The 27,795-nt window shown below is 37.8% G+C and overlaps 1 protein-coding gene across 8 annotated transcripts in view; it reads right to left on the bottom strand.

The window, feature by feature from the left end:
- The window catches only part of col7a1l (collagen type VII alpha 1-like), a 57,562-nt gene that overhangs the window by 12,379 nt on the left and 17,388 nt on the right, over positions 1-27,795 (bottom strand). For all 8 annotated transcript variants that reach the window (XR_008961887.1, XR_008961886.1, XR_008961888.1 and 5 more), the window contains exons 9-80: positions 27,625-27,754; positions 27,407-27,523; positions 27,084-27,239; positions 26,451-26,567; positions 26,186-26,332; positions 25,953-26,072; positions 24,551-24,709; positions 24,328-24,441; positions 22,397-22,546; positions 21,157-21,294; positions 20,830-20,976; positions 20,611-20,730; positions 19,697-19,843; positions 18,668-18,925; positions 18,372-18,511; positions 18,056-18,179; positions 17,836-17,979; positions 17,125-17,312; positions 16,952-17,029; positions 16,831-16,848; positions 16,714-16,740; positions 15,379-15,447; positions 14,703-14,783; positions 14,589-14,615; positions 14,232-14,276; positions 14,049-14,120; positions 13,850-13,945; positions 13,688-13,714; positions 13,547-13,600; positions 13,179-13,250; positions 12,850-12,909; positions 12,686-12,712; positions 12,554-12,598; positions 12,318-12,353; positions 11,944-11,988; positions 11,110-11,145; positions 10,750-10,785; positions 10,613-10,645; positions 9,657-9,728; positions 9,507-9,566; positions 9,150-9,185; positions 8,901-8,981; positions 8,356-8,391; positions 8,024-8,068; positions 7,733-7,804; positions 7,546-7,581; positions 7,322-7,351; positions 7,030-7,071; positions 6,892-6,936; positions 6,767-6,805; positions 6,604-6,636; positions 6,235-6,300; positions 6,076-6,120; positions 5,964-5,999; positions 5,838-5,864; positions 5,639-5,707; positions 5,488-5,550; positions 5,313-5,330; positions 5,193-5,228; positions 5,060-5,098; positions 4,932-4,967; positions 4,286-4,420; positions 4,004-4,105; positions 3,663-3,839; positions 3,450-3,557; positions 3,156-3,200; positions 2,704-2,766; positions 2,405-2,461; positions 2,138-2,179; positions 1,711-1,761; positions 1,528-1,581; positions 1,397-1,453 (exon numbers count right to left, since the gene is read on the bottom strand). Coding sequence is in view for 5 of the 8 variants with exons in the window: in XM_057323430.1 (XP_057179413.1) it covers positions 1,397-1,453; positions 1,528-1,581; positions 1,711-1,761; positions 2,138-2,179; positions 2,405-2,461; positions 2,704-2,766; positions 3,156-3,200; positions 3,450-3,557; positions 3,663-3,839; positions 4,004-4,105; positions 4,286-4,420; positions 4,932-4,967; positions 5,060-5,098; positions 5,193-5,228; positions 5,313-5,330; positions 5,488-5,550; positions 5,639-5,707; positions 5,838-5,864; positions 5,964-5,999; positions 6,076-6,120; positions 6,235-6,300; positions 6,604-6,636; positions 6,767-6,805; positions 6,892-6,936; positions 7,030-7,071; positions 7,322-7,351; positions 7,546-7,581; positions 7,733-7,804; positions 8,024-8,068; positions 8,356-8,391; positions 8,901-8,981; positions 9,150-9,185; positions 9,507-9,566; positions 9,657-9,728; positions 10,613-10,645; positions 10,750-10,785; positions 11,110-11,145; positions 11,944-11,988; positions 12,318-12,353; positions 12,554-12,598; positions 12,686-12,712; positions 12,850-12,909; positions 13,179-13,250; positions 13,547-13,600; positions 13,688-13,714; positions 13,850-13,945; positions 14,049-14,120; positions 14,232-14,276; positions 14,589-14,615; positions 14,703-14,783; positions 15,379-15,447; positions 16,714-16,740; positions 16,831-16,848; positions 16,952-17,029; positions 17,125-17,312; positions 17,836-17,979; positions 18,056-18,179; positions 18,372-18,511; positions 18,668-18,925; positions 19,697-19,843; positions 20,611-20,730; positions 20,830-20,976; positions 21,157-21,294; positions 22,397-22,546; positions 24,328-24,441; positions 24,551-24,709; positions 25,953-26,072; positions 26,186-26,332; positions 26,451-26,567; positions 27,084-27,239; positions 27,407-27,523; positions 27,625-27,754 (5,553 nt within the window). In the remaining 3 variants the exon portion in view is untranslated. The remainder of the gene's footprint in view (positions 1-1,396; positions 1,454-1,527; positions 1,582-1,710; positions 1,762-2,137; positions 2,180-2,404; positions 2,462-2,703; positions 2,767-3,155; positions 3,201-3,449; positions 3,558-3,662; positions 3,840-4,003; positions 4,106-4,285; positions 4,421-4,931; positions 4,968-5,059; positions 5,099-5,192; positions 5,229-5,312; positions 5,331-5,487; positions 5,551-5,638; positions 5,708-5,837; positions 5,865-5,963; positions 6,000-6,075; positions 6,121-6,234; positions 6,301-6,603; positions 6,637-6,766; positions 6,806-6,891; positions 6,937-7,029; positions 7,072-7,321; positions 7,352-7,545; positions 7,582-7,732; positions 7,805-8,023; positions 8,069-8,355; positions 8,392-8,900; positions 8,982-9,149; positions 9,186-9,506; positions 9,567-9,656; positions 9,729-10,612; positions 10,646-10,749; positions 10,786-11,109; positions 11,146-11,943; positions 11,989-12,317; positions 12,354-12,553; positions 12,599-12,685; positions 12,713-12,849; positions 12,910-13,178; positions 13,251-13,546; positions 13,601-13,687; positions 13,715-13,849; positions 13,946-14,048; positions 14,121-14,231; positions 14,277-14,588; positions 14,616-14,702; positions 14,784-15,378; positions 15,448-16,713; positions 16,741-16,830; positions 16,849-16,951; positions 17,030-17,124; positions 17,313-17,835; positions 17,980-18,055; positions 18,180-18,371; positions 18,512-18,667; positions 18,926-19,696; positions 19,844-20,610; positions 20,731-20,829; positions 20,977-21,156; positions 21,295-22,396; positions 22,547-24,327; positions 24,442-24,550; positions 24,710-25,952; positions 26,073-26,185; positions 26,333-26,450; positions 26,568-27,083; positions 27,240-27,406; positions 27,524-27,624; positions 27,755-27,795) is intronic.

Genomic DNA, 27,795 nt, shown 5'->3' with positions numbered 1-27,795 from the left:
TGCGAATATAACATCATTAATTTGTCTCGATGTTGGGTTTGTGTGAGCTAGAAATAAAAACATGATTTACTTCTATTTGTTACAATTATCATGATTGTGATTCTGAGTGGCTCTGGCAACCTCTCCTACATGGTTATTAACATAATAATTGAAGTCTACTCGAATAATATAAATTCAACATAAATCTTTATTTCATGTTCATTTTTTGATAAGGGTCTGCAGGTTAATATACAACATGTACTGAATCATTCCTTAAGAAACATTACATTTTTAAACGGACACACAGCACACAAAGAAGACTTAGTTAAGATTTAGTAAGGATGAACACATTTACTGACAGACATGCACAAGCAGAAAAACTACAAAAGTAAAACAATATGCCAGAGAATTTCACCAGTGAAAACAGGTAGCAGGTGACACTCTCAAATGAAAAAGAAACAAAATACAATCTTTTTCAATAAATAAGGCACTGATGAACAAATCTATACTGAAGGAAGGGATTTCAGAAACCATTCATGACTGTTATATAAGCTAAATGTATAATTTAGATTTGTTCATTACGTGTAAAACAGCACATTATGTTTTAATAGAGTTGGTTTCTCCTCATAGACTGTGCAGGTCGATGTTCTCAATCTATCAAGAGCGCTGAACGCTAGTCGTGGTGAAGGCAGCGTGGGCGGATGACATCATCATTGTGCGATGGGAAAAGAGGCTCCCCCAAAGTAATGCCGGCCAGTCAGCTCCTCCCCCTCTTTTAACCTTCACGGTTTCTACACACTTGAATGTCTCCCTTACAGAGTTTAGAGGAGCTCCTGTGTTAAAGAAATAAATATATTAAAGAAAACCTAGATTCACTGCAGCTGATCTGTAAGTGCGACTATAAAGCGTGTTTCATGTGTCTTTCTGCATTCCACGTGCGCAAACCACTATCTAGAGAAAGCTTCAAACGCAGTGCATGCTGGGATGACAGGATATTACTTTAAAGGTGTTTGATATTAAGCTGTTATTTGTCTTGAAATGTACACTGTGTACTTATATACCGAACTCGATTATTTAAAATCCATTTAGCACTGGTGAAATTCACTGATGGAGAAACGAACCGGTCGTTTTATTCTCTACTGACTGATTATTTTATCGTGCAAAATAAACAAAGAAATTAGAGACTTGGGGATTGCACAAAAGAAATGCTAATTCAATCACTCAAGAGACGGATTTATGGCAATGAGCAACAACGCCCACCACTTTCAAAGCTTGTTAGTTCATGCTTCAAACAAGTGCCACATGCGAGACTTTGGGGATACCAGTGCATGAGTTGTGCAAGACAAAGCGGTCACCATTCAAGCAAGCAGGCGAAACCAGAAAAAAGCCAGTAAACAGATCACGGTCATATTCTTACCTCCTCTTCAGTTTGTGTTGTATTTAACACTGGCAATACTGTAGATTCAGCTGGCATCTGTAAAACAGACAAATAAGAAGTTAATGTGTGTTTTGCGGATGCACCTGTTTAACATTAAGAATGAGAAGCACCTGTTCTGTGACTCGGGATGAAATCAGAGCACTCTCTGTTGTTGTGAAAGCAGTCTGAAACATATTTCGTTTTTTGGACAGTTAGTTTAATACTAAACCAGAACAACAGAAAATAGATCTATTCCAGCTCACAGTGTTATTAAAAGTAGATTCCAGATTATCTTAGAAGACACAATTTCTTACCGGTGTAATTTCCTCTGGAATTTGTGCTAGTGGATGTGCTTCTATCTCTCCCTGTGTGAATTTTGAAATAGACTTTTTAAGCAACATACACTCTTAAAAATAAAGGTACTTAAAAGGTTCTTCACAGCGATGCCATAGAAGAACCATTTTTGGTTCCACAAAGAACCATTCAGTCAAAGGTTCTTTAAAGAACCGTCTCTTTCTTACCTTTTCATAATCTGAAGAACCTTTTTTGCCACAAAGAACCTTTTGTGAAACAGAAAGGTTCTTCGCATGTTAAAGGTTCTTTATGGAACCATTTAGACAAAAACGGTTCTTCTGTGGCATCAAAGAACCCTTTGAAGCACCTTTATTTTTAAGAGCGTAAAACACAGTTTGTCAGCTAATAAATCAGAAAAAAGACATCAGACAACAGAAAGGCTCTTACCTCATTTTCTTGTGTATATAAAGCTGTTGTAGAGATTTTCAGCTAAGGACCGAAGCAAAATAATATCAATAAAAAACACTGTTAACACATTAAAATACTGTTCAGTTAAGTGATGCTTTTATTGCACAGTGACTGTGATCTACTTGTTTCATTGTGACAACACTATGTATAGAGTAGGTTGACCATCCTGTTGCATTCAAAATGATTATGAGTGAAGCCCATTCACATTACAGGATGTAGTGTAAATGAAGTGTTAATAAACCTCACCTCCTCTGTATTCTCCTGCTCTTCAGCGGTAAACGGGTCTTCTGTGGGCATCTCATCCTGACATGACACAAATAAAGCAACATAAACATACATACACAACACGTGTTTGAAATGTTCCTTTAATTACAAGTTGATAAAGGAAGTGAGCATATGTGAAATTATTTGAATCTTTACTTTCATTATTTATACGCGTATGTCTACTCAAATATGATGTAATTGGGCTCTCAAGTGCGTGTGGCTCAGAGATCTGTCCGCCTTCAAGGTGTCTTACTGTACATTAGATCATAAACTTACTGTACCTCATACTCAGCACTATATTCTTCATCATAAGATGCCTCCTCTTCCATGTTGTCTTGGTCTTGCTGTAATGCAAAGTACAGTAATATAAACATATAGAACAGTCTATGTGTGGAGATATACATATAAAAACTTTACTTTAAGAGTTAGAAAGACTAAACTAAACAACAATATCGGTAATCAAGTTTTCTGGAGGATTTAAGAAGTTAAATTGAAATTGAGTGAAACTGGTTACAAAATATTTATTAAATACGTTATGCAGATAATTAGGAGCAAACGTGTATTGTATTTAATGTTCCACTTTAATGTATATATTCATCATTCATTTAGGGTTTATGCTTTTTTAATAAAATGTTTAGACATATTTAGGCATATCTATAATACTGTATCATTAGAAATTATGAGCATCAGTTATTGTGAAGGTTAAGTGCGATTGGTTAAATAAAACATTTACCAAACGCTTCCTTTGCCGTTTTTGACGTCCTTTGTTTCCTTTGCCCTGGGTGAGAGTTTAGCAGTTGAGAATCAACACAATTTATGATTTTTATTAACATATTAAGTTCGTTGTAGATGTCACCATAAATGGATCAGATTTAGTTTTATTTATGTCTAGTTAGGTTTACAGTTACAGTCTAAACACTTGGTTGTAGTTTGGTTCTATTTTTCGTAAATGATCATTTACAGCACAGATTATAAGAGCTAATGCAGTAACTGAAGTTTAGCTCTAACCGAGCTAGATCTCTCATACCTTTCCTTTTTCTCTGCCTTTCTTCTTTTCTCCAGAAGCCTTCTTTCCTGTGTCATCATGGCTGTGTAAAACTGTCTCCATACCTACCTCTGCTTTACCAGAATCCACCTACAAACAAACAATGTTTAAGTACACAAAGACATGGTAAAACATTGTACATTTTATTGACTTTTTATGTAGAACTGAGGTAGGAAACCAAAGTAACAAGTGTACCCTCTCAGAGGAAGTGTTGGAGTTGGAAAATTTGGAAGATGTGACATTATGAAAGTTGTTCTCAACTGTTGCGCTTTCCTCGTTCTCTGCCAGCTTGTCTTTTATTTTGCTCTGGTTAGTCTTACTGTGGGTGGTCGAGAGAAGGGTAGGAGCCACATCTATTTCAACCACTGGTTCCTTTAGAAACAAATCAAAAGAAGCCATGTTTATTACACAGCTATCTGGAACACCAGAGTGCATTAAAGTACATTTCAGGTTAAAGAATTTAGTATATCAATTGAAATTAAATATGAATAATTTATCAATAACTAGTACTGACTTAGGAATCAATGTTTACTTACGGGACTGGGTTCAGGCATCTGCCCCTCATCCAGATCAGACTCTTCTGTACTCACATCCACAGAAGATAATGATTCATGAGCGTGACTGTACTTTACTGAGCTCTGTGGGTTAGAGAAAGCTTCAAATACTCGGGTGGGCTTAATAAATGTGACATTATTGCTAAGGGTGAGAATTTTATAGACGGTCAACTATAATTATTTCAGAGCGTTTTTATAGTATGATGGATATATGGTAATCAGCATCTCATTAGAGGTGTGTTGTAACGTGTCAATGTCGCTCACGGTGTATTCGGTGATGATGTTGGAATCGGGTTCCTGTCGCTCTCCTTTCACTCTCCTGTTGGTGCTGATGTCATGAAGAAGCTCCTCCATACCGTCCTGCAGAAGTCTGTCAATCAAAGCCTTCAGCAGCGAGAGCTGGCCAATGCAAGAGCAATGATCAGAATTCAGAAATATATTAGAAATCAGATACATTATCAGTACTTGACAGCTAAAATGAATTAATGTTGCCTCTGGGTAACAAACCCATCATCTTTACTTTGCAAGCACACGACTCATAAGATGGCATTAAAATGCCTAAAAAAAGAAGCGACTTCATGACTTCGGTAAAATGGGTTTTCTTTGTCATACTACAATTATCCTGGCTGTAATTTGAATTTATTTGATTAAAATTGTATTAAAAGTTTCCGTTACTAAAGCAATTTTTAATGTTAACATTAATATCAATAATATCATCTCTAGCACATTCTGTCAGATAGTAGTTAGTCTGTTACACTACACTGTTTTGCTCCATATTTCAAAATACGCCTTTTGATTTTGTACTAAGTGAATTAAACTTTTTTAACATAAATGTCATAACATCCCATTTTTATAATGCATGCAAAAAAGCAAACTGTTTAGAATAAAATATAGGCCTCTTTACACTTACTTTAATGCCATATGAATCAAACAAAGCTTCAATGTCCTGAAAAAGAACATTAAAATACATTACAATACATACAGACACATTTGTTTTGTTTTGTAAAGTAAATTATGCTAGTCAGTAACCATGAAGACCTTTATTTCCACAGCACTCCCGGGTGGGCCAGCGTCCCCCTATTAAATAAAACAATGTCCAACATAATTTCTTATAAAACATAAATGTGGGATGATAACTTCTGTATGCAGGAGATGCAGAAAAGTATAATACCTTATCTCCATGCATACCCCTCTCTCCTTTCTCTCCCTGCCAATCAAAGCAGAAGAATTAGCCGTCGGCTAAGAACTATATTTAATTACTTTCAAAGATTCTCGGCTATTAAAATCATACCTTCATTCCAGGTGGACCCTACACACACACACACACACACACACACACACACACATGAGAGGATCTTACATAAAATCCCTTTCCTTTACATCTGTATGTCAAAATCAAGGTATCCAAATATGGTAATTTATGTAGATGTTTAGTAAAGTATTTAATTACCAAATGACACACTCACCGTTGGTCCAGGGGGTCCCATTGGTATGGGAAACACCTTTTTTATGTCTTCTATCGACATACCCTGAGACCAGATACAAATATAATTCATCAAGAGCCAAGCATCCACTCAACAAATCTGTAAACTAGAGATTTTCTAAGCTTACGCATACCTCTTGGAGCACAATGGGTGGACCTGGCAAGCCTGGGGATCCGGGCTCTCCCTTTTTACCTTCATTTCCCTAAAGTAGTAACAGCATATAAACAATACTAAACATATCGAAACCATATACTCAACTAAACTCTATGTAATATTATAATAAAAAACTAAATCAATTGAAAAATACCAATGGTGATTTTAGAATGTCTTACATTTGCACCAGGTTCACCTTTTTCTCCCTATGTGTTGAAAAAGAAGGCATTTCAGCCAAACGCTATTCTTGAAATATTAATTTTGAAGATAATGGAATAGTAGTTCACGTCTGTTGTAATTCTTACCTTTTCCGCTTCATCGCCCTTTAGTCCTCGTTCTCCCTAAAGAAAACACAAACAGAGTTTAGTTTTGTGAAAAAAAAATGCATTCAAAGGCAAAACAAAATATTACACCTACATCTTTTCCAGCTACCCCTCGCTTTCCATCCACACCAGGTTTGCCCTGTAAGACAAAATGTAAAAAAATCATAATTGGTTGGGTCAATTATGGACATTTTGTGACAATGCTGTAAATTATAGATTTTTACATGACATACATGTAAAAGAAATTACTCACAGGTGTTCCAGGTAAACCAGGCATACCAGTAATCCCAGCTCGTCCAGGATCTCCCTTCTCTCCGTTCTAATCAAACAAACACACTCAAAGACTGAAAAGCTTTCAGCCACTCAGTTATAATAACAAACTGTCCTACATGAACAAAAGATGACCTTCTAAAAAGTGTACATAAATTGCATATTAGATTTTTATACAACCAAAAGGTTCCTATAGAATCATCAGCAGACATTGTGTTTTATGACACACTTTAATATTACACTCCTGTCGTAAACCCTGTAATTCAGTTAATGTCACTGAGATTTTAAACATGAATCATATGCTTGAGTAAGACTGATTGTTATAAGCATCAGAATAAATTTTATTACTCACCGACCCAGGGTCTCCTTTCTGTCCTGGTTCACCCTGCATACACAGACAATTAATTATACTTGTAAAATACTATGTACAGTATTCATTTCTTCATATTTAAAACTTTCAAATGATTAAGTACACCTGTAAAACAATGAGAGGCGGACATGAGTTAGTCACTCACTAGTGAATTCCCTGGTGGTCCGGGTTTGCCTTCAGGACCCTGAGGGACAATAATAGCAAAAGTTATATGAAATCCATTTTGATTTAATGAGTCCATATTGAAGAAAATGTGGAAGTGTCACTTACAGGTTGTCCAGGTTGGCCTGGGAGCCCTGGCTCACCTGGTTCACCCTTAAAAAATGAAACACGCACAAAACTGTGGCTCCCATTTTGTTTTCACGTAACCTGTAAAACTGACATCTTTTCTGAATAGTCTTACCGCACCTTAATAGCCCTTGTTAGGACGGTATTGTCTGACATGGTAAACTAGGGAGAAAGATGTGTAAAAATTTCCATACACAGACAAAACAGCATATATTAAAAAGCAAAAACATTTAAATAGCCAAAAATGCAGAGAACTCAGTTTAATATTGCATAAACTTTCAATAGTGTTTCCCTTGACGCAACAAAATGTTAGTTTTGTGACAAACATGTGAATGTGTCACAGGAGTAAATTAATATTTATTATGTTCACCGGTTGGTTACAATACCCATTAGGACACCAAAGCTCACTCACCGGAGAACCTCCTGGTGGTCCTGGCTTTCCCTGCAAAGAAACAGATTTGAAAACTGTTGTATTTATCTGAAAAGCCCTCTCTATTGACTTACAGTATATGTTCAGCGTGACAATGCAGAGTACGACTACTAGCCAAATTAAATATTGAATTCATGTAACAAAATATTAACTCAGCACTATGTCCAATAATATTGAAAATGCATAATCATAACAGCACAGCATACCGGCTCACCCTTCTCTCCTTTGTGTCCCTCAGGACCCTGAAAAATAAATATCAAAGACATTATGCCACACTTTTAATATATCCAAAATGAGCATCACTCACACACATTATCAAGTGTTATTTAATCATTTGTATGTTTACATGTAGGCCTATAGATATAAAGATGGGCAAAACAGGAGGCTGCTCACCGGTAACCCTAATTTTCCAGGCTCTCCTTTCTCACCAGTGTCCCCTGGTCGTCCTGGAAGACCGAGAGGGCCCTGAGAGTGAAAATAAAAAAAGATTTATAAGTGTTTCAGAGTTTATGCTTTCAGCTACAAACGAACTAATTTTTCTATGTAACGAAGATAGTATGATTTTATTAGGAAGGGTGAATCTCCAAAGTTAAAGATTTTACAAAGTAAAGCATATAATACATCAGATGAAGAATGCATGACTAAAATGTTAAAAGACAAAAACAGTTCAGAGACGGACAATACCTTGGTTCCTCTCTCTCCGGGCTCTCCTAGTGAACCAGGCTCCCCCTGTAACAAAATACAGTCATATAACCATATATGTGTTGCCTATGTGTATCTGTGGGGGGGTCCAATGGGTAAGGTTTTGGCTATTTTTATGGTTTCAATAAAATCTGAAAATGACCAAAAAACCTTCTGTCACTGTGAGGGGTATGTGTGGTGTCAGCCTATAGTAAATAAAATACGCTCAATAAAAAGGGAAGGTAATATCAAGTTACAATGATATAAAACAGGACATACTTTAAGTGTAAACATAATTCTGGGAAGGTATGAAACTCTTTATGTTTGATTCTTACCCTCGATCCCATCTCCCCTTTTGTTCCTGGCAAGCCCTGAAATCCATCAAAGCATACATTTTAATTAAATATCTATGAAGCATTAATTAAGAAGCAAACAATGGCAGATCCATGATAACAAATCTGTATTAAAGGAGTAGTTCACCTTCAAAATGAAAATTCGGTCATCATTTACTCACCCTCTTGTCATTTCAAACCCGTATGACTTTCTTTCTTCCGCAGAAAACAAAAGAAGATATTTAGAAAAATGTTGGTAACAGAACAGCACAGTCCCCCGTTCACTTCTATTGTAACCAATGCAAGTGAATGGGGGGCTGTTAACAACATTCTTCAAAATATCTTCTTTTGTGTTCTGCGGAAGAAAGTCATGCAGGTTTGAAATGACAAGAGGGTGAGTAAATGATGACAGAATTTTCAGTTTGAAGGTGAACTACTCCTTATAATAACATAAAAATGAAACGCTATATTTACAGCAATGATGCAAAGCGCACGGGCACACACACACATCTCTTGTATCAGTTTCTCTGGGCTCTCGATTTACTTACATCTTTACCTCTTAGTCCTGGAGATCCAGAGTTGCCAGGGAAACCCGTTTCCCCCATGTCTCCTTTGGAACCATCGTTGCCCTGGACACAATCGAAGGAAGTGATCAAATTAATTTCAGTAGTTCAGTGTTTGAATCAGATATTTTATTCTGTCTAAGATTTATGGTTACCCTGCAGTCTTATAGAATTTCAAAGGTATATTTATTAATAAAATTGTTAATGTGATCAAAATAACGTGAATGAACTTACTTTAGGTCCTGGTTTTCCTGATAATCCAACATTTCCCTGTTTGTAAATGTTTATAAACACAGATAAGACTGAATAAATAGAAAGACTCAAAGATCAATTCTCCAAACAATATTTGATGCGCTAATGTGTTCAACATTAATTATTTAGGTTTTTATTTATATTTATGCAAATTACCAATTAACTACACTATTTAGTTATTGGTGGTAATGTTGTGCAATCTTGTTGTTTATATAGGTGTATTACCTGACGAACACCTGAGAGGTTCAACAAATCCTAAACCTTTACGTAACAGACCTCCAGAATCTATAGAACCTTTATATAATACTTTTCTCCATAATAAACCTGATGAACACTTACTCTTTCTCCACTCTCTCCTTTAGGGCCAGATTGACCAGGGATTCCAAAGCCAGGGTTGCCCTTAAAAAAAGAAACACAACAGATCAGTACATTAGGATTGAAACCTAATAATAAAAGCAGTCAACTGCACTTTCACAAACGTACACTTACCTTTTCACCTTTATCTCCCTGCTCTCCTTTAGTCCCTTGAGATCCAGGTGGCCCGACAGGCCCGACGTCACCCTTTAACACCCAGCACAGGGACAAAACATTATGAATCTTTTGACATTCAAAAGCATAGAGTATTAAACCAGACATGGCATCACAGAGTTTGGTCCAAGTCAAGTCAGTTCATGGTAATGCCCCGTGCAACTAAGAATGCTCCCTATATACTTGAAAGTCACTTAAATCTCAGAAAAGATGGTGAAAGTTACAGTAACGTTCAAAAGCAACATCAAAAGCAACATCTCTTCATCTCTTTAGCTTTAAAATTTTGAGTTAATTCAACTTAAAAATATTAGTCAACACAATGAGTTTGAGTTGAGTTGAGTCATTGAGTTAACTAACATACGTAGTATTAACTCAAAATTTTAAGGCAGACAGGTATCTTATTTTTTCAAGTTAAGTCATTTTTTTACAGTGTTTTTATCCCGTTGTTGGTTTGCGGAGCCGTACTAGAGCCAACTTCATTCATTCATGCTTTGCTTCTTATGCTCAGTTTTGTTTCATTTATTCTCGTCACCTAACTTTTAATGAAATGCGCCAATCACAGTAGCCCTGCTGTGTTTTGGGACTTGAAACAAGACTTGGTCATCTATAAAACCGTCTTTTTTCTGTGTTCACTGACAAGCAGACAGGGGGGAGTCTTGGTTTTATCGAAATGCTCATGGCACTAATTAACCGTGTGTAAAGTTGTCCAAAAGCTCTACGCGCTGCTTGTTTTCATCAATGCAGATGAGGAGAACCCTGAAGGAATTAACTGTCAGACTTGATTCGTGAGCTCAGAAAATAACTAAACGCTGCGTGTGGGCTGTATCACCCAAAGACGATGTAGCTGGTGCTAACACGTTAAGTCTCCTTTAAAGTTTCTATTTCTAAAGATTGAAATTGATTCTCGAACGTCTTACCCTCGCGCCCTTCTTCCCCGGAGGACCGAGAATCTGTGAAATGTGAGGGGAATTACAGTATTAGCAATAGTCTATTCTTAGCTGAAACTACAACGTGTTAGATCAGAGTTCGAGGCAATATGGGATATCTGTTTTACCCCTTTCGCTGGGTCACCGGGAGCGCCACGCTGCCCCTATGAATCATACATAATAAGTCTCGTATTAAGATATGCAACTGACACACACCACTTGCTAATAAAATATGCCAATATAGACATGAAAGTTTATTTTTAGATTTTATATAAGACAAAATTAAGTGGACACCCGAATATGACACAAAATCATGAGTATTAGGAGCATGTTTGGTGCCATCCTATGACCTTGCAACCCACAGACTCTATGAAATTCGATTCAATAGCTGATAGTCAAACCTGGTCATTCGAAAAAGGTGTCCATATAGTTTTGGCATCATTGCTTTATTAAAGATACCCAACTTGAATGAAAAAGATTTTAGTCACCTCATCTCCCTTTGGTCCAACAGCTCCAGGTAAGCCCTAAAGTTTCAAAAAAGTAAAAGTAATCTCTCCTTCTAATCATCACCAAAATGATCAAATTAGTATTCAACCAATGTGAATGACCTCAGGTGCTTTGAGTCAGAAAGGTTTCTCTCTTACAGAGGTCTTCGAGCATCGGTGGAGCTCCAGACCAAACGTTTTATCACGCTTTAGTGTTTCGGAGTGAACCGATGGATAATGAGCAGTTGAATCATTAGAGAGCTTACCTTGATCTCTCCTCTGAAGGCTGCGATTTAATAACGAGTGCATGAGTTTAACTTTAAAGTGACTGAAAGTCACTGAAAGATCGTACAAGCAGATTGCACATCTAAAAATCCTAACGATTATTAGCAGAACTTTGCCTTCTCTCACTGTCTCTCTCCGTCTCATTAGGGTGAAGCTCAACTCAAGTGTTTCTCTTTGTAATCGGGTCAATAATGTGGATCTGGAGCTTCGACGTTCGTGTCGGAGTCCATCGCTGGCCAGAGGTCAGAGAGGAGGTGGATTTCTCATTTCTATTCGACTGTTTTAATTTCCCCAGAGATCTTCGGATCATTCTTGCCCTTAATAGAACTTCAACAGCACTGTACGACGTAGTTTGAGGAGCTAACAAACCAATAACGGTTCACAGCTAATTTGACAGACGTGGCTTTTAAACTAAGCATGAAGGTTTTACAATGTGTTTCGATTGAAATTCATGGTTCAGCAAAATATGCCCTTATTTTGCAGTTGTTCTTTAAATTTATATATTTAGTTAAATGAAGAAGAATAGAGATCAGACAAAGGTTGTGGACTTACTGCAATTCCTGCAGGCCCGACTGGCCCTGTCTCCCCACGTTCACCCTGTCAAACAAACCGGATTTAGGTTGTACGTTACATTTTCATTATGGAAATCATTTTATCATCATTTCATTTTTTCCAAAGTTCACATTGCAATGCGAAACGAGAATTCTGACTACATTTTTTTAGTGATCCCAACTGAGACGCCCCACATTTTTAAACATGATCAAAGTACAAGCAGCATGTATTATAGATCAGGTTTTTAAATACAGAACAGCAGAATTAGACAAAAGCATTGACTGGATTTTATTGACTTCTTTTAGATGTTCTGCATCTGCTAGACAGCGAGGCGATCTGTTACAGTTATCAGTTATATTAAACAGCTGTCACACCTTGACTCCTTGATCTCCTTTAGAACCTCTTTTCCCCTAAACACAGACACACACAACAGTCAAACACTGCCATTATGATAATAATATCATTTGATAATATTTTAATATTTGATATTGAGAAAACAAAATTGCATTTATTAGCCACACGCGTCAGTCTGAGATGCATATGAAATGTCCATGCTGATTCATGATCGAAAATCAAACACTTCTTTGTATATTGTAGCAGCTCAACATACCCGAGGGCCCATGAGTCCCTGGGGACCTTGGATTCCTGGTTCACCCTGTGAATGAATGGAGAACCTCAACCTATGGATTTACACATTACACAAGACATCCTTGTATTATTCGTCTCCATTGATTGTCCATACCTTTGGGCCTTGTAGTCCAGTATAACCCTGAAAAACAGACCAACTTAATAACCAACCTTAACTATTTGACCAAATATAACGTGTTACAAGGGTAGTGTTTGCTTTCTGCAGCAAATGAAATAAAATACGTATTAAAATATGGTTTGTGCCGATAAGAAACATACCTTCTCTCCAGCTGGCCCAGGTGGACCCTGAGCGCCTTGAATTCCTATACCGTTCTCTCCCTTTATAAGTAACACAAAAGAAATTCAATCACACAACCAGCTGTACTAATTTAGGCTTTTATGCTCTAAAAAAATACACGCAAAGCCAGGAAGGGTATTTTTGTACGGCACAATAGATGAGCTCAGAGATTTAATTTATGCATTTTAATTTTTGCAGGAAGCCATTGTCTAAAAAAGCTTTCATGCCACTTCTAAAAGACTTTAAAAAAGCACAATAAACGGTCTATTTCTCTCTCCTGCAAATGGTACAGTATATTGCACATCCTTACCTTCCCACCCTTCTGACCATGCAGTCCTGGGACTCCATCCGCCCCCACTGGTCCTGGTAAACCAGCTAGACCCTAATGACAAACACATTCATATAATACAACTGTTAGAATCATGTGACTTATTTCTGTGATATTTCAAAGACTATATGCAACTATATTGTATTTATTGATGCATTTGGGAAATGTCACATATCAACTATTTTGATGTTACTGGAGACTGAAGTGAATTAAAAGTGAACACAAACAAATCTCAATTATCGCCAATATATACAAATGTGTCTCATTATGTTATCGTAGAAACATTCAGAATTTATTTTTAGCTGGGTTAGAAGAAAGTTTCAGCTTTAAGAAAGTATAAGAGAACTAACATTATCTCCCTGCTCTCCCTTTTCTCCTTTGGGACCTGGTTTCCCACGTGGACCCTGGAAAGAGTGAGAAGCTTTATAATGGAACACCGATCATGTTTTTTGCATGCATGTTTTATGTTACTTGTAAAACACAAGACTTACTTTGAGACCAGGTTCACCAGACTCACCCTGAGAGGAAGAGGAATTATAATAACCACAATAACCCAAAATAATAAAATATGTACTTATGTTGTTTATGTTTATTGCATGCTTCAAAATGAAAACGAACACTGAATCTGTGCATACTCAATAATTCATACCGACCTTGACAGAGAGTCCAGGAGGCCCCAGGAGCCCAGGTTGACCCGGCAGCCCAGGGGGACCTGATACCCCTGGGACACCTGGAGGACCCGGAGGGCCCTTTTTACAGGAGATAAAATATAATGAAAAACATGCAAAATATTCTAATCTGAATTAAACACAAACTCGAATTTAACTTGGACATTCAGCACAAGACACTCACAGAAGATCCAGGTTCTCCTTTACGTCCTGGAATAACCTCCATGCCTGCTCCTATGACATATCCTGGCTCACCCTGCGGGAAAAAATTATCAAACGCAATGTACATTATGTAGATCACAACCACAACAAACATGATGCCCTCTGTGTTCCTATAAGACATGGACATCTGAATGACTAAACTTACTCTCTCTCCTCTCTGTCCTTTTGGTCCAGTATGACCAGGAGGTCCCTTGGACACATAAAAAAACAGTGAGAGATGGAGAGAAATGACAGTTTTGACAAAGACACATTTGTCAAACATATAAAGAAATGTGTGTTGCTGCGGGATAAAACACGAGACATTTTATAAAAGCAGGTGAACTGACTAGTTATAATCATTCTTCTTCATTCCATCAGTGAATCACTCAAACATAATTACAGCTTTCCAGATTCTTCTATTAAAATACGGAACATTTTACACGAGTGAACTAATTATCCAAGTATACCGCAATAAACTAAAATATCACCACCTACGTTGTGTTTTACATAGTGACCCACTTACCATGTCACCAGAAGTTCCAGTTGGTCCCTGCATTGAATTAAGAGAATTAATCAAATATACTAAAAGTGCAATAATCTTACTGTATATGTTTCATTTACTCTGCTAATCTTTTACCCTTTGCCCTTGAGAGCCAGGGGGTCCAGTTCTACCCGGCCGACCTGGTAACCCGGGGATGCCATCGATTCCGGGAAGACCCTGGTATTTGTTTCGTGTGGGAATAATACAAGAAAAACACAAATTTGAATTGCACAATCCTACATAGTACACAGATACAAAAACGGTTTGATGTTTCTCAAAGGTAACATCACAACATCTTCAATGCACATTTTACTTTGAGATCAAACAAAGATCAATATGAATCGTCTGTATATCTCGCATCGATACATATCACAAATACAAAACAAAGGAGGCATATGTGACAATGGCTGATCTTGTTAGCACAACCTGTCACATTTCATTCGCTATTCAAGAGTCGCTTTGATATGACAAGCGCTTTCATGTGTTTCCTCTCAAAGAGATAACAGAGAAAGAAGGCCTGCACAAATATCACCCAGCTCTGAATCAGATCTATGATATGAATAATTACATTTAATCCTTTAATCTACTAAAACAACATCCCGGTTACAAAATCAATCCAGTCATTAACAGAACAGCTGGGTTTAAATGATAAATGCTGCAGGAATTAAAATAAAAATGAACACGATTTTAATAAGTGTAGGTTGTGGGGTTGTTATTGTTTCAGTAGGATTGTGTGGTGGATCAGAGTTCTTCAGGCATTTGCTGTACTTACCCTCTCACCCTTCTCTCCTTTGGATTTTAGACTGAATGAGTCATAATGCCCTGGGCTTTGCTTCAAGCGCTATGTCAATAGAAACATATTAAAAACAAACAGGCTTACGATAATACTTTTGATTGGAGTGATGATGAAGAAAAGAAAGAAACTACATTTAAACTTTTTTTCAAAATTTCCTTAAACTGGTGTTTAATCCGTGCAAGGATTGTTTAATCCCAATCCTTAAATATAATTAATAATTATAATAAATATTTTTTTCACACCAAGAATAATAATTATAAAGATAACTACACTGTAAAACTTTGCTGTAGTTTTGCAGCAGGTTTGCCAGTAACTTACTGTAGATTTGATTTACAATTTTGTTTTAAACATAAACTTCTTATATTTTCTTTTATAAAGCAAGACTAAATATCTTAGGTCACTTTTCTTGTTATGTAAATGTATCGTAATTTAAGAAGTTTCAAATTGAAAAAGTACTAATAGGAAAGTAATCAAGTGTACAATAAGTTACTGGCAAACCTGCTGCAAAACTACAGAACTACAGAAAACTATATTTGTGTCAACACCAACAGATAAAACGTTGTTTGTAATAATATGTTTATTATAATCTTCCGTAATGCAGTTTTACATTTTCAATGTGTGAGCTCTTAAAATTTGAATGGATTTTGATTGGCTATCAATGTTTTAATGTTAATCTTAAAGTCCCTGTGAACCGGAAGTTGCGACTGTTTTACTTCTGTATTCTGACGCATTTCCGAGTGAAACAAAATTTCGAACGAGAAAAAAGATTGTGGGCGTGGTTTGTTTTTTACTGCGATTTGATTGGATGCATAAAAACAGCAGTTGCATTTTGAAATGGATCTGGGAGCAGACTGACAGTTGAAGGGGAGGAGTTAACGGATGCTCCGCCAAGCCGTCTAATTTACGTCATTTGAAATGGATAGCCACTAGAGGGCGGAAGTGTATTTTCAGATCTGAAGATTAGGAGGGCACATGAATTTTAAAAAGAGAATGGCTCACATTGGTAAGCTATTTACAATAAACGCTGCAATATTTCATGAAAAAAATAGGAACTATGATGTTTAATTTCACTGGGACTTTAAAAATAAAAAGCTTAAAAGTGATTCCAACTATATTGTTCCTCTGTTTAGTTGTTGTTATAGTTATATGTTGTGGACTCCATTATATAAAACCTTATTTTTACATCTATCATGATTGTCCTAGATGTCTAGACCATTATTATAAATAATATATAAATTCTGATTTCTTTGCTTTTGAAGAAGGCAGTCACTGATGAATAGAAAAAGTAGCAATGTGTGCTGTATGACATACCAGGCCACCAAGACCAAATCCATCGCCCTACAGTAAAGTAACAAGAACCGCGATTTAGGTGTAAATTCATCATCATATATATTATAATATATCAACAGTCACATAGTGGCCGCTTACCTTCTCTCCTTTCTGACCCTGCAACCAATAACAGATTTAGAATGAGGTTTCAAATAAGACCTAATGTGACAACTGAAGTATAAGGTTCAAGGTGATAATGAAAAACACGGTGAAGTGTTACCTTGCAGTTGAGCGGACAGGGCCCTTCTGGTTTAGGAAGAGGTTCTGGGTCGCTAGTAGGTGTGTCTAGTTGAGCAGACTGCAAAGAATGGATAAACAGAAAAAATGTCTCAGGTGTACAGCAGGTATTATGAAAATATTACCCATAATTCCACTGTGATCTCAACGGCTCACCTCATCATGCTGTTTGAACTCTGATTGTAAAGCTTCACTACAGAGGCTGCTGATCAACTCTCTCTCGATGGTGGGCAGATCATCAAAGTCAGTGGCGAAGAAGATGTTCTTGTAGGTGGTGGGGGAAGCGATCGTCCTCAGTTCCTCAATATCCGCTTGACCGATTCCGATGGCCAGCACGCTGACACCTGCAAGTTCATAATATATGGATGTAAATTATTTTCTATAAGACCATTTTTATTACAGATCATATTGTTAGTAGTATAACAATTTCAGTAGAAGAATTTCAGATTTTTTTTGTATTCGATATGTCCCTCTTTTGACATCATACACTCAAGCTGGCATGAACTCGACAAGCCTGTGCAAAACTCAATGATCCATATTATCCCGGCATGATTTGACAGCGTTCCAAAGAGCATCTTGTGCACTTCAAAGGAGGCAAGAAAATCTGACCTTTTCTATAAAGGGTTGAACACTGTCAATAAGTGACTACATATCATGCAATATCAATTTTTTCACAGTCTAATATTTTTATCTATTAAATATACAAAAATGTAAAATGTCCCACTTATTTCCAGGTTTAAGCTACAGTTATTTTCCTGATTTGCAATGTGACTCACAATTTTAAAACCTATACACTATATTGAATTATATACTATATACAATTATTTTGCTATAACTCTATTGCATGTTTTTTATGATATTCCTCACCCAGGGCGAGCGCTATCCGGGAAGGCGGCTCTACATCATCCTGCGCTCTCCCGTCGGTCAGCAACACTAACACATGAGGAACGTCCTGTCTCATTCCCAAAGACTCCTGAAACAGCTCCCTGAGGACATAGCTGATCCCACGACCTACATTTACAATACACATTTTAACACAATCATCAATAACAGTTAATATTTAAAATGTTGGAACGTGCTTGTGCACCTGTTTTTGTATTCCCCCCTCCATAGCGAACTTCTCTGAGCGCTCTCAAAACCGAGTTGCGATCTTTGTGAGTCTTCAGGTTGAACTCGATCCTGGGCTGATCGCTATAGTGAACTACTGCTATCTGAGCAAAAACAAGTTAATGAGATGGTTCAGACCACACCTTCACCGTTTGATGATGGCTGCCTTGATGTTCGATCAAAGTACTCATTTGTTTGATTTTCTGCTCATTACAAAACTACTAGTTCGGTGAGTTAGACACATACTGAAACTCAGTGAGGTTTAAAGACCATCATCATACAGCTTTATGCTTTACCTGTGTTCCTTTAGGTCCTATAGAGGGGAAGTAGGTGACGATTCTGAACAGGAAGTCCTTCAGCTTGGCGAAATTATTGGAACCAATACTTGAGGATTCATCGACCAAAAACGCAATGTCTGCCTTCACCCTGCCACACACTAACAGAGAAATATGCACATTTCTTTCATATACACATGTTTGTAGCACAGGTAGTGTTTACAGTGTGTAGAGTAAAAGTAAAATTTGACACGGAAAGGAAAAAATGAAGTAAGACCAAATTTAAAACAGAGATTTGTTTGGAGCATAACTATCACCTGGCCCAGGAGGCGGAGTTGCTACAGACATGGTGGTTCGCTCATTTGCTGTGGTCATTCTGGTCAGTGATTGGGCCGTCTGGCCTATGGTGACCTGAGGCCTCGTAGCAGGTTTCTGTGTGGTAGTGGGTGTGCTGGGGGCTTTGGCAACGGGTGTTCGGGTGCTTGTGCTTGTAAGATGGACAACATTGAGGTTGGTATGAGCTGAGACAGGAGCAGGTGTGGGGCTATGCACAGGAATGAGACGAGGAACCCCCACTGTAAGACAATCACACAAAGCAACTTCTGAACACAAATATACCCGGGTTAGCATACATTTGGGTGTATCAACAAAAAATAAACAAACATAATTTATATTATATATTTTACTTTGATTAAATATTTACTTTTCTACAAAAAGAACATAGTTTGGACAAAATAAGAATAATAAGTCAACGGTTTTGGCCCGAAGTTAAATTCCGCTCTGGATATTAATTGTATTTAATTAAATTAATACTGCTCAACAGTTATTGATTCTTTTTGGAGGTCTACGGGAAGTTAAGTTTTGGCCACATAACATTTGTTTATGTTGTTGCCGCTAAAACAGTCTATACTTTATTATTAGGACTTTATCTGGAATACTTGACCCTGTTTGGTCAGTATTACAAGAATTAAAAATGAACTACAGTACAACCTTATGGGATACTTTTTGTACTAAACTACGTTTTAATTGCGTACATTTAAAGTACAGTTAAATATTTTCCCCCTAGGAACAAAAATTGTACCTTCACAGTTGCTTTTTTTCTGACTGTAGGATTTTCTTTAAAACTGTTTTGAAACAGTATACATTGTATAACATGCTCATACAAATCAACTTGACTGTACATTATGCCTTTAGAATAGAATAGAATAGAATAGAAGTTTTATTGTCATTGTACAGCGGTACAATTCCATTTTATCTATGTTAATAGAAATATTGTATCATTATGGGGAATTAATATAATTTAACAAAGTATATAGTTGATGATATTAGCAAACATGAGGTCTTACAGATCCTTTTAGTGATGGTTGTGACAGGACCCTCCACTTCCCCATAAAGCGGCCTGATGGAAAACATGTAGGTTCTCCCATACTGGAGATCTCTGATCTTGTAGGAGGTAAAAGTGGAACTGAGGAGCTCGGAGGACATCACCACCTCTACAGAAAAGTCAGCATTAGGGAAATGTGTACTCACAATGTTACTTACGTTTCTAAACAGTCAGATGACAGACACAGCTGACAAAAGAAAACAAAAATCTGGAACCTCTGCGAAAGTCTAATTTCTGCAAAAGATCTGCTTGAGATGAGATAAACTCCTTTTATATCGATGGCTTTGCTATCCAAAAATGTTTCGCATTTCTCTGGGTCACACTCTTTTATGTGTCACATGCTAAAGAAGAAGCGCCTATCTTTAAACCTTCGTGTTGAAGCAAAGGACAGTCTCATTAAAGGATGGACCTGGCTGACGCCATCATAATAACAGCAATGAGTCACAGATCTCTTCTTGACATTATATACACCCTCTATTCATTTTTTCTTGTCTCATGCATCAGACATAAAGTCCTTTGTGGGAGTAACGCTTATTACAAGTGCTTATCTGCAATCGTTTCTGCCCTGCCATTTAATGACACTCATTATCAAATGAATTGCAAGAACTAATCTTTGCTTAGTCCCCTTTAAATCCCCGAGGTGGCAAAAAAATCGTTCCACAGGGTTGAGGAGAGTAAATGTGATTTTTTGCAAACCAACATCGGTTAATTTCTGTACTTTTACATTTATGCTTTCGCCAGACAAAGCTAATTACAAGTTGGGTTACAGAGACACCAAGTGACAAGACAATAATTTAAATTTTAGGTTCATTGGTTCCTACATACAGTATATGCATATTAAAGTTCTTATTGTGTATAGATTCTTGTGTTTCTCACCTGAAATGTGTCTCCAGGACAGCAGATACCCGGAAACTCCGGCCACACTGGTCCAGTTCAGTACAGTGCTGTTGTCTGTGGTGTTCAGAGCGATGAATCCAGTCACTTTAGGCAGATCCACTGTAATACAACAACAACATTCTGTGAAATAAATACTTCTTGATTTTGGGGATCCTAGCACAGATCTTGACTTGCAAAATGTACAGATAAGAGACTCACAAGTGCGGGCGGTCACCATGACTGGACTTCCTTCTTTGCCTCTGACCATTGCAGACACCTGGATCTTGTAGGCGGAGCTAGCAGGAAGACCAGTGATGGTGAAAGATGTGGTAGATGAAGATACAACCTCACTCTTCATTACTCCACCTGGGGGAAACACACACAAGTGAAAAATTAGGTCTAGTGTAAAATGCCGGTTAAATAGAACTTGGTCTTGCATCCACCTGTGCTGTTTTTTTTAGCAAACATGCGCTAAATGGACAGCTCACTCTGTTGGTTTTCAATTACTGCCATTTTTATGCCACATATTTAAGGACTTGTGCCCACCGTGGAAGGGGCTCCAGGTGATCTTGTACCCAATGGCCCCTGGCGTTTTCCTCCAGCCAAGTGTGAAGGAGCTGGCACCAATGTCCACCACCTTCACCTCACGAACTGTCTCAATCACCTCAGAGTCTGAAATAAACGCTGCAAAAACAAAGGACAAGACAAAACAATTGCTGATGGCTTGATCACATAATTTAAAGATATTAAACCTAGAGGATACAAATCTTGGATGGCCAAGCATTCCAAGTGAATGGTTGTTCACATTACGAATAATAAATTATATAAATGATAAACATTATGGATGTAGATGAGCTGCTGTTGCCTTACGTTTACCAAAGAAACAAAATGAAATGACTCATTTGGTTGCATAAAATTCTTTAAAGACAAAGGAGTTGGGAGAAGCTGTCACTTTGTTAAGATAGTTTTACTGTAACAATAGCAACATGTGTTCGGTGTAGTTTCCTGCTCTTCACAGAAGCCCACATGCTTTAAGTGAAGATGTGCTGATAACAGTGTAATACTGACAGCAGTGAAACACATTCATACACACACGCTTTTCTACACAGGCACACAAACACACAACTTCAGTGAAAATACTGCTCCAGACAGCTGTGGTCCTAAAGCTGGGGGCTCAAAACACAGGAGCTGTCAATCAATCTCCTGATATCCCACAATCCCTTTGGAACAACGGACGGAACATCTCCATATCCCCGCCCCCGGGTGCCTGAAGCACCTAATTAAGCGATCAGAGTTTCCTTCTTATGGCTTTGATAAAAGACGCGTGTCTGTTGACCAGCTGTCGTTGAGAGCACACACAGAGCAAAACAGAGTGATCCCGAACCGCAAAGACAAGACATGTCAAGTAAAGGTTATTGTTAATGCTTTCCTACCGAGACCGAGGAACAAAGTTAAACACTTTGGAGCGCTTAACATGACACAGACAACAATAACTAGAGCAGGATATACTTAAACTGTTACGGTTTTTAATAGCACTTCAACCTTCTGGTCTCGAATGTGTTTCCAACATCCACCCACCAACTTCTTCAGCTATTTTTTACCCTATTATTTGCTGTCTGCATTTTCAATGTGTCTATTAACATAAAGGCAAAACGCCCACTATTTGCACTAGAAGGCAAATAGCATCACTATGTTAACTGAAATATAATTAGAATCCTGATATTAGAATTTCCTGATATCTGTGAATGAGTTTAATGCTGTGTCTTTTCTTGGGGCTGGTTAGTACCTGTTTGCTGTGCAAGGGTGATTTCCGGCCCTTCTGTGTTGCTGTAGAGAGCGTAAATGCTGATAGAATAAACAGTGTTTGGCTGAAGACCAGATATGATGTGTCTTAAAGCGCTGCGGTCAAGAAAGCGGCTCTGGGGACGCACCAATTCTGGGAGAGAAAATACGCACACATTTAACTCAAATCAATTAGGTTTTGTTGTTTAAGAAAAAAATATATGTCTGAATGCACCAAACTGTAATTTTGCTAAATTATTAGAACAGAACAGAACATTAGAATAGAATAGAATAGAATAGTGGTATAGAATAAAATGGAATGGGGTGGAATGAAGTGGAAAAAAATGGAGTGGAATGTAATGGAATAGAATAGTGATATAGAATAAAATGGAATGGAATGGAATGTGGTGGAATGAAGTGGAAAAGAGTGGAGTGGAATAGGAGTGGAGTGGAATGGAATTGAATAGGAGTGGAGTGGAACAGAATAGTGGTATAGAATAAAATGGAATGGAGTGGAATGGAATGAAGTGGAAAAGACTGGAGTGGAGTGGAATGGAATAGAAAAGTATAGAATTGGAGTGGAGTGAAATGGAATTGAATAGGAGTGGAGTGGAATGGAATTGAATAGGAGTGGAGTGGAATGGAATAGGAGTGGAGTGAAATGGAATTGAATAGGAGTGGAGTGGAATGGAATAGGAGTGGAGTGGAGTGAAATGGAATTGAATAGGAGTGGAGTGGAATGGAATGGAATGGAATAGAATAGGAGTGGAGTAGAGTGGAATGGAGTAGTATAGAATAGAATAGAATAGAATAGGAGTGGAATGGAATGGAATGGAATGGAATGGAAAGGAATGGAGTGGAGTGGTAGAATAGAATAGAATAGGAGTGGAATGGAATGGAATGGAATGGAATGGAGTGGAGTGGAGTGGTACAATAAAATAGAATAGAATAGAATAGGAGTGGAATGGAATGGAGTGGTAGAATAGAATAGAATAGAATAGAATAGGAGTGGAATGGAGTGGAGTGGTAGAATAGAATAGAATAGAATAGGAGTGGAATGGAATGGAATGGAATGGAGTGGAGTGGAGTGGAGTGGTACAATAAAATAGAATAGAATAGAATAGGAGTGGAATGGAATGGAGTGGTGGAATAGAATAGAATAGAATAGGAGTGGAATGGAATGGAATGGAGTGGAGTGGTAGAATAGAATAGAATAGAATAGGAGTGGAATGGAATGGAATGGAATGGAGTGGAGTGGAGTGGTAGAATAGAATAGAATAGAATAGAATAGGAGTGGAATGGAATGGAATGGAGTGGAGTGGTAGAATAGGAATGGAATGGAATGGAATGGAGTGGAGTGGTAGAATAGAATAGAATAGAATAGGAGTGGAATGGAATGGAATGGAGTGGAGTGGTAGAATAGGAATGGAATGGAATGGAATGGAGTGGAGTGGTAGAATAGAATAGAATAGAATAGGAGTGGAATGGAATGGAATGGAGTGGAGTGGTAGAATAGGAATGGAATGGAATGGAATGGAGTGGAGTGGTAGAATAGAATAGAATAGAATAGGAGTGGAATGGAATGGAATGGAGTGGAGTGGTAGAATAGGAATGGAATGGAATGGAATGGAGTGGAGTGGTAGAATAGAATAGAATAGAATAGGAGTGGAATGGAATGGAATGGAATGGAGTGGAGTGGAGTGGTAGAATAGAATAGAATAGAATAGGAGTGGAATGGAATGGAATGGAGTGGAGTGATAGAATAGAATAGAATAGAATAGGAGTGGAATGGAATGGAGTGGAGTGGTAGAATAGGAATGTAATGGAATGTAATGGAGTGGAATGGAGTGGAGTGAAGTGGTAGAATAGAATAGAATAGGAGTGGAGTGGTAGAATAGAATAATGTATAAACGGGGACGTGTAAAACATTTTTACCTGAACTCCAGGTGAGTTTGTACTCTGTTGCCCCAACAATTGGGCTCCACTCCACATCGATGGAGGAGCTGGTGTACGATGTCACTTTAAAATTTGACACGTATCCAAGAGGAGCTGTGAAGAAATCACATGACACGAGAAGCAAGCTAATGTCTAAGTCTGCATGGGCTCGCTGTCAGAATGTGTTTATCAAGAAAATATGACAATGTGTAGGGTGACTCACAGGTCCTGAATGTAGCTGTGATGCCGGGTCCGACCAAAGAACCGAAAAGCACATACAGAGAAAGAACATACTCTGTGTCATGGACCAGATTCTTCAGAATATATTCAGTAGTGCTGCTGTTCAGAGCCAACTGCCTGGGTCGATCTCTGCCTGTAAACTCTTCACACATATAAACACACAAACAAATATACATACAGTGGATTAATTGTTTATTATATTCATCAACAAAGAATTGGTCATGTCAAACAAATAGCCAGAATTGCACACACACTGAGAAAATATAATCAGAGTATCAGACCAAAGAAATGTCTGCTCTTTGCTCTGTTTTTAAGATGTCTCCCCCCCCCTTTTTTTTCATTTTGCGTAAAAAATTGATAGACCTTCTTTGGTCTGATTTGGCTACTTTTTATTCCACAATTATGCAGGAACACTAACTGAAAAGAACTGACTGAAAAAACGTTTTATTTGAAATTTGGCAAAAAGTAGATTACTTGAAAATTTGGACTTCGTGCCCTACTTTTGCGGCAATAATAAAATGTGAGCAGGCATTAAAATTTATTTTAAAATGTTATTTGAGAAACATCTACAAAAAAAGAATGAAAATAGAGCATCTTGTGTGTGTCAATAGAGTTAAAATGGTAAAAAATGTGCTAAATGTGTGACATAAAATCATATGTTTGATTTGTGTTATTTCACAACATTTCGTTTTAAGTTTCTCAAAGTCCTAAAACTTTCTGTTCACTTCAAAGTTAAAACGAGATCCTGAATCAAGTATTTTTAATAAAGTCACAAATGTTTGGACCCCACTCGACAGTATATATAAAAAGAGCTCATTAAGTGATGCCAGGTAACCTGTTCTATCTCTCAGCTTTCATCTTGCATGATCAACCACTTTGGCTCCTCCTTCTATCTCATTTTCCCTCGCTCGTCCTCACTTTCTCTCACTTTCCCCTGTGATGCAAGAACTCGTCTTCAAACTCATCTATATGAATCTGTCATGTATGAGTCACAGAAGCCCCCTTTCTTAACAAGCATCTTCCGGGTTGCTGCTTTAAATTCAGGGGCCCTGAGCCCATCCCAGTGACAGGGAAGAGAAACTTTCAAAGCCTTCTTATGGAGGGCCATCGTTTTTTTCCTCACACTCGTCTCTCTTTCAACCGCGCACACATAAATTCACCTAAACACGCAGCTAAAGTTGAATGCATGAGTCACGAGGCGGCGCAGCGACACCTCATGTTGTCATCGACCTGTTGCTTGTGTGAAAAAGGGACTATAAATCAGAGAAACTGGAAGGAAGAGAGAATGAAAGTAGTGACAAAGAAACAGACTATGCTGGAAATGGTCAAGTACAGGACAATGTGACAAAAAAAGAACAAAACAGCGAGGGCTTTTGTAAACGTACCTGCAGTAGGTCCCCATGCCAGTCTGTAGCCGGTGGCCCCGGGCACAGAGTTCCACGAGGTAACAGCTCTGCTTGTGCTCACCGCCGTGGCCCTCAGGGTTTGTACTGTACTGCTTTCCACTGACACAGAGAAACACAGCATCGTTTTTATCATATAAATAAACGTATATATTTATAAACAGTCAAATTTTCGTTTGGGGCCGTTCTAAATGTCTTTTGTGAATAAAACTCACATGTCTTGGCTTTGGCAGTGGTAACAGGCCCTTCAATGTCCACAAATATTGGGTTGATGGTTACTGTGTACTCTGTTCCAGCATGTAGGCCTTGCACCATGTAGAAATTGAAGTTGTTCCCAAGATTTACATTCTCAATGTGCCCCTCTGTGAAAATAGAAAGGATTTGCATAAATATACATTTTGAGACTACGGTATGCTAAACAGATTTCAAATCTTTTCAGATTTGTCATTAGTCAGTGGAGACCCAGATGGTTCTGGTTACCTGCTGATGACCAGGTGAGTCTGTGTCCCGTGGCCCCTCTGACAGATGTCCAGCGGGCCTGGACCGTATCTGTTGTGGCATTCTGCACCAGCAGTTGCTTAACTGGAATCAGTTTCACTGCAATACACAAAGTGGTAAGTGGACAGGGTTTTGGTTATGGTTATTTGTTATAGGGTTTGGTTATGGTTATTGGTTTGAAATCCATTATAATTTAGAAAATGAAAGCAAAATAAAAGTTTGGACATAGAAATGCAAACATAAAATGATGACAAAGTTGATTCTTTTATATTATACTGCCATCTGGTGGAGAAAAGCAGCGATACACAAAATAATTGTAAAGTTCATGAAATTATCACTTTTTATACAGACAAACGGTATAAATCAACCTTCAGCTAAAGTAAATACTGAAATTATGTGCATATTAGAAAGATTTCATGAATGCATTTTTATTGCACAACAATAAAGATTTATGGTGTTTGAAACTGTAACAGCCAGTGATTAAACCTTATTTCTTCATTGCATTTCTTCTTTGCCATTGTAAGCACCTTGAAATACCATGTAAATATGCTAATCAATACATTTATTTTCTCATTTGTCTCGTAGAGAGGGTAAAAAAATCCTAAAAAAGCTTACAAGTTCTTCCTGTGACCGACACAGACGCACTGGTGCCCTCTGGATACATGGCGTAGATGCTAACCGTGTAGTTTTGATCCTCTTCTAAGGCGTCAATCACATGAGAGGAGGTGTCACCTGTCAGCATCTGCTCATAAAGGAGCCCGGGTCTGTCCGCTGAGATGAAAATTACATCAGGCACTTAATATCTTAAAAACCTTCTAACATGAGATCTTTCACGATGGCAGAATTTCTGTAAATATGAATATGAGCTACACGCATACATTTTTATTTTCAGACAAAATTGTACAATTATTCGCAGAATGCTGGTTAGATTTTCTCACGTCTTGGAATGTAGATTTTATAGGCATCTACTTTTCCAAGCGGAGATGCCCACCCCAGGCGTAAGGAGAACAGTCCTTCTTCAATCATACGAAAGTTTGCAACAGGCGGCACAGGAGCTAAAACCAGGAGAAAAGACAATCCCTTAAATACAAATAACATTTTGTATGCAAGTCTTTATTTATATCTAGGTATGCTTATTATACTTAGAGGCACACACTGGTTTCTGTGATAATAGTTGCAGACTCGCCAACGCGTCCAGGGTAGATGGCATAGACTGTGAGAGAGTACTCTGTTTCAGGACTCAACCCAGTTACCAGACTACTACCAACATCTCCTTTCAAATCAATCTAAGAAAAAAACAAAATCACATTTAGTAGTATTTCGACTG

The sequence above is a fragment of the Triplophysa rosa genome, linkage group LG24 (genome assembly GCF_024868665.1).
Source record: "Triplophysa rosa linkage group LG24, Trosa_1v2, whole genome shotgun sequence".
In the NCBI taxonomy this organism is placed as follows: domain Eukaryota; kingdom Metazoa; phylum Chordata; class Actinopteri; order Cypriniformes; family Nemacheilidae; genus Triplophysa; species Triplophysa rosa.
The sequence above is the reverse complement of the archived record's forward strand: the minus strand, read 5'-3'. Positions and strand labels throughout refer to the sequence as shown.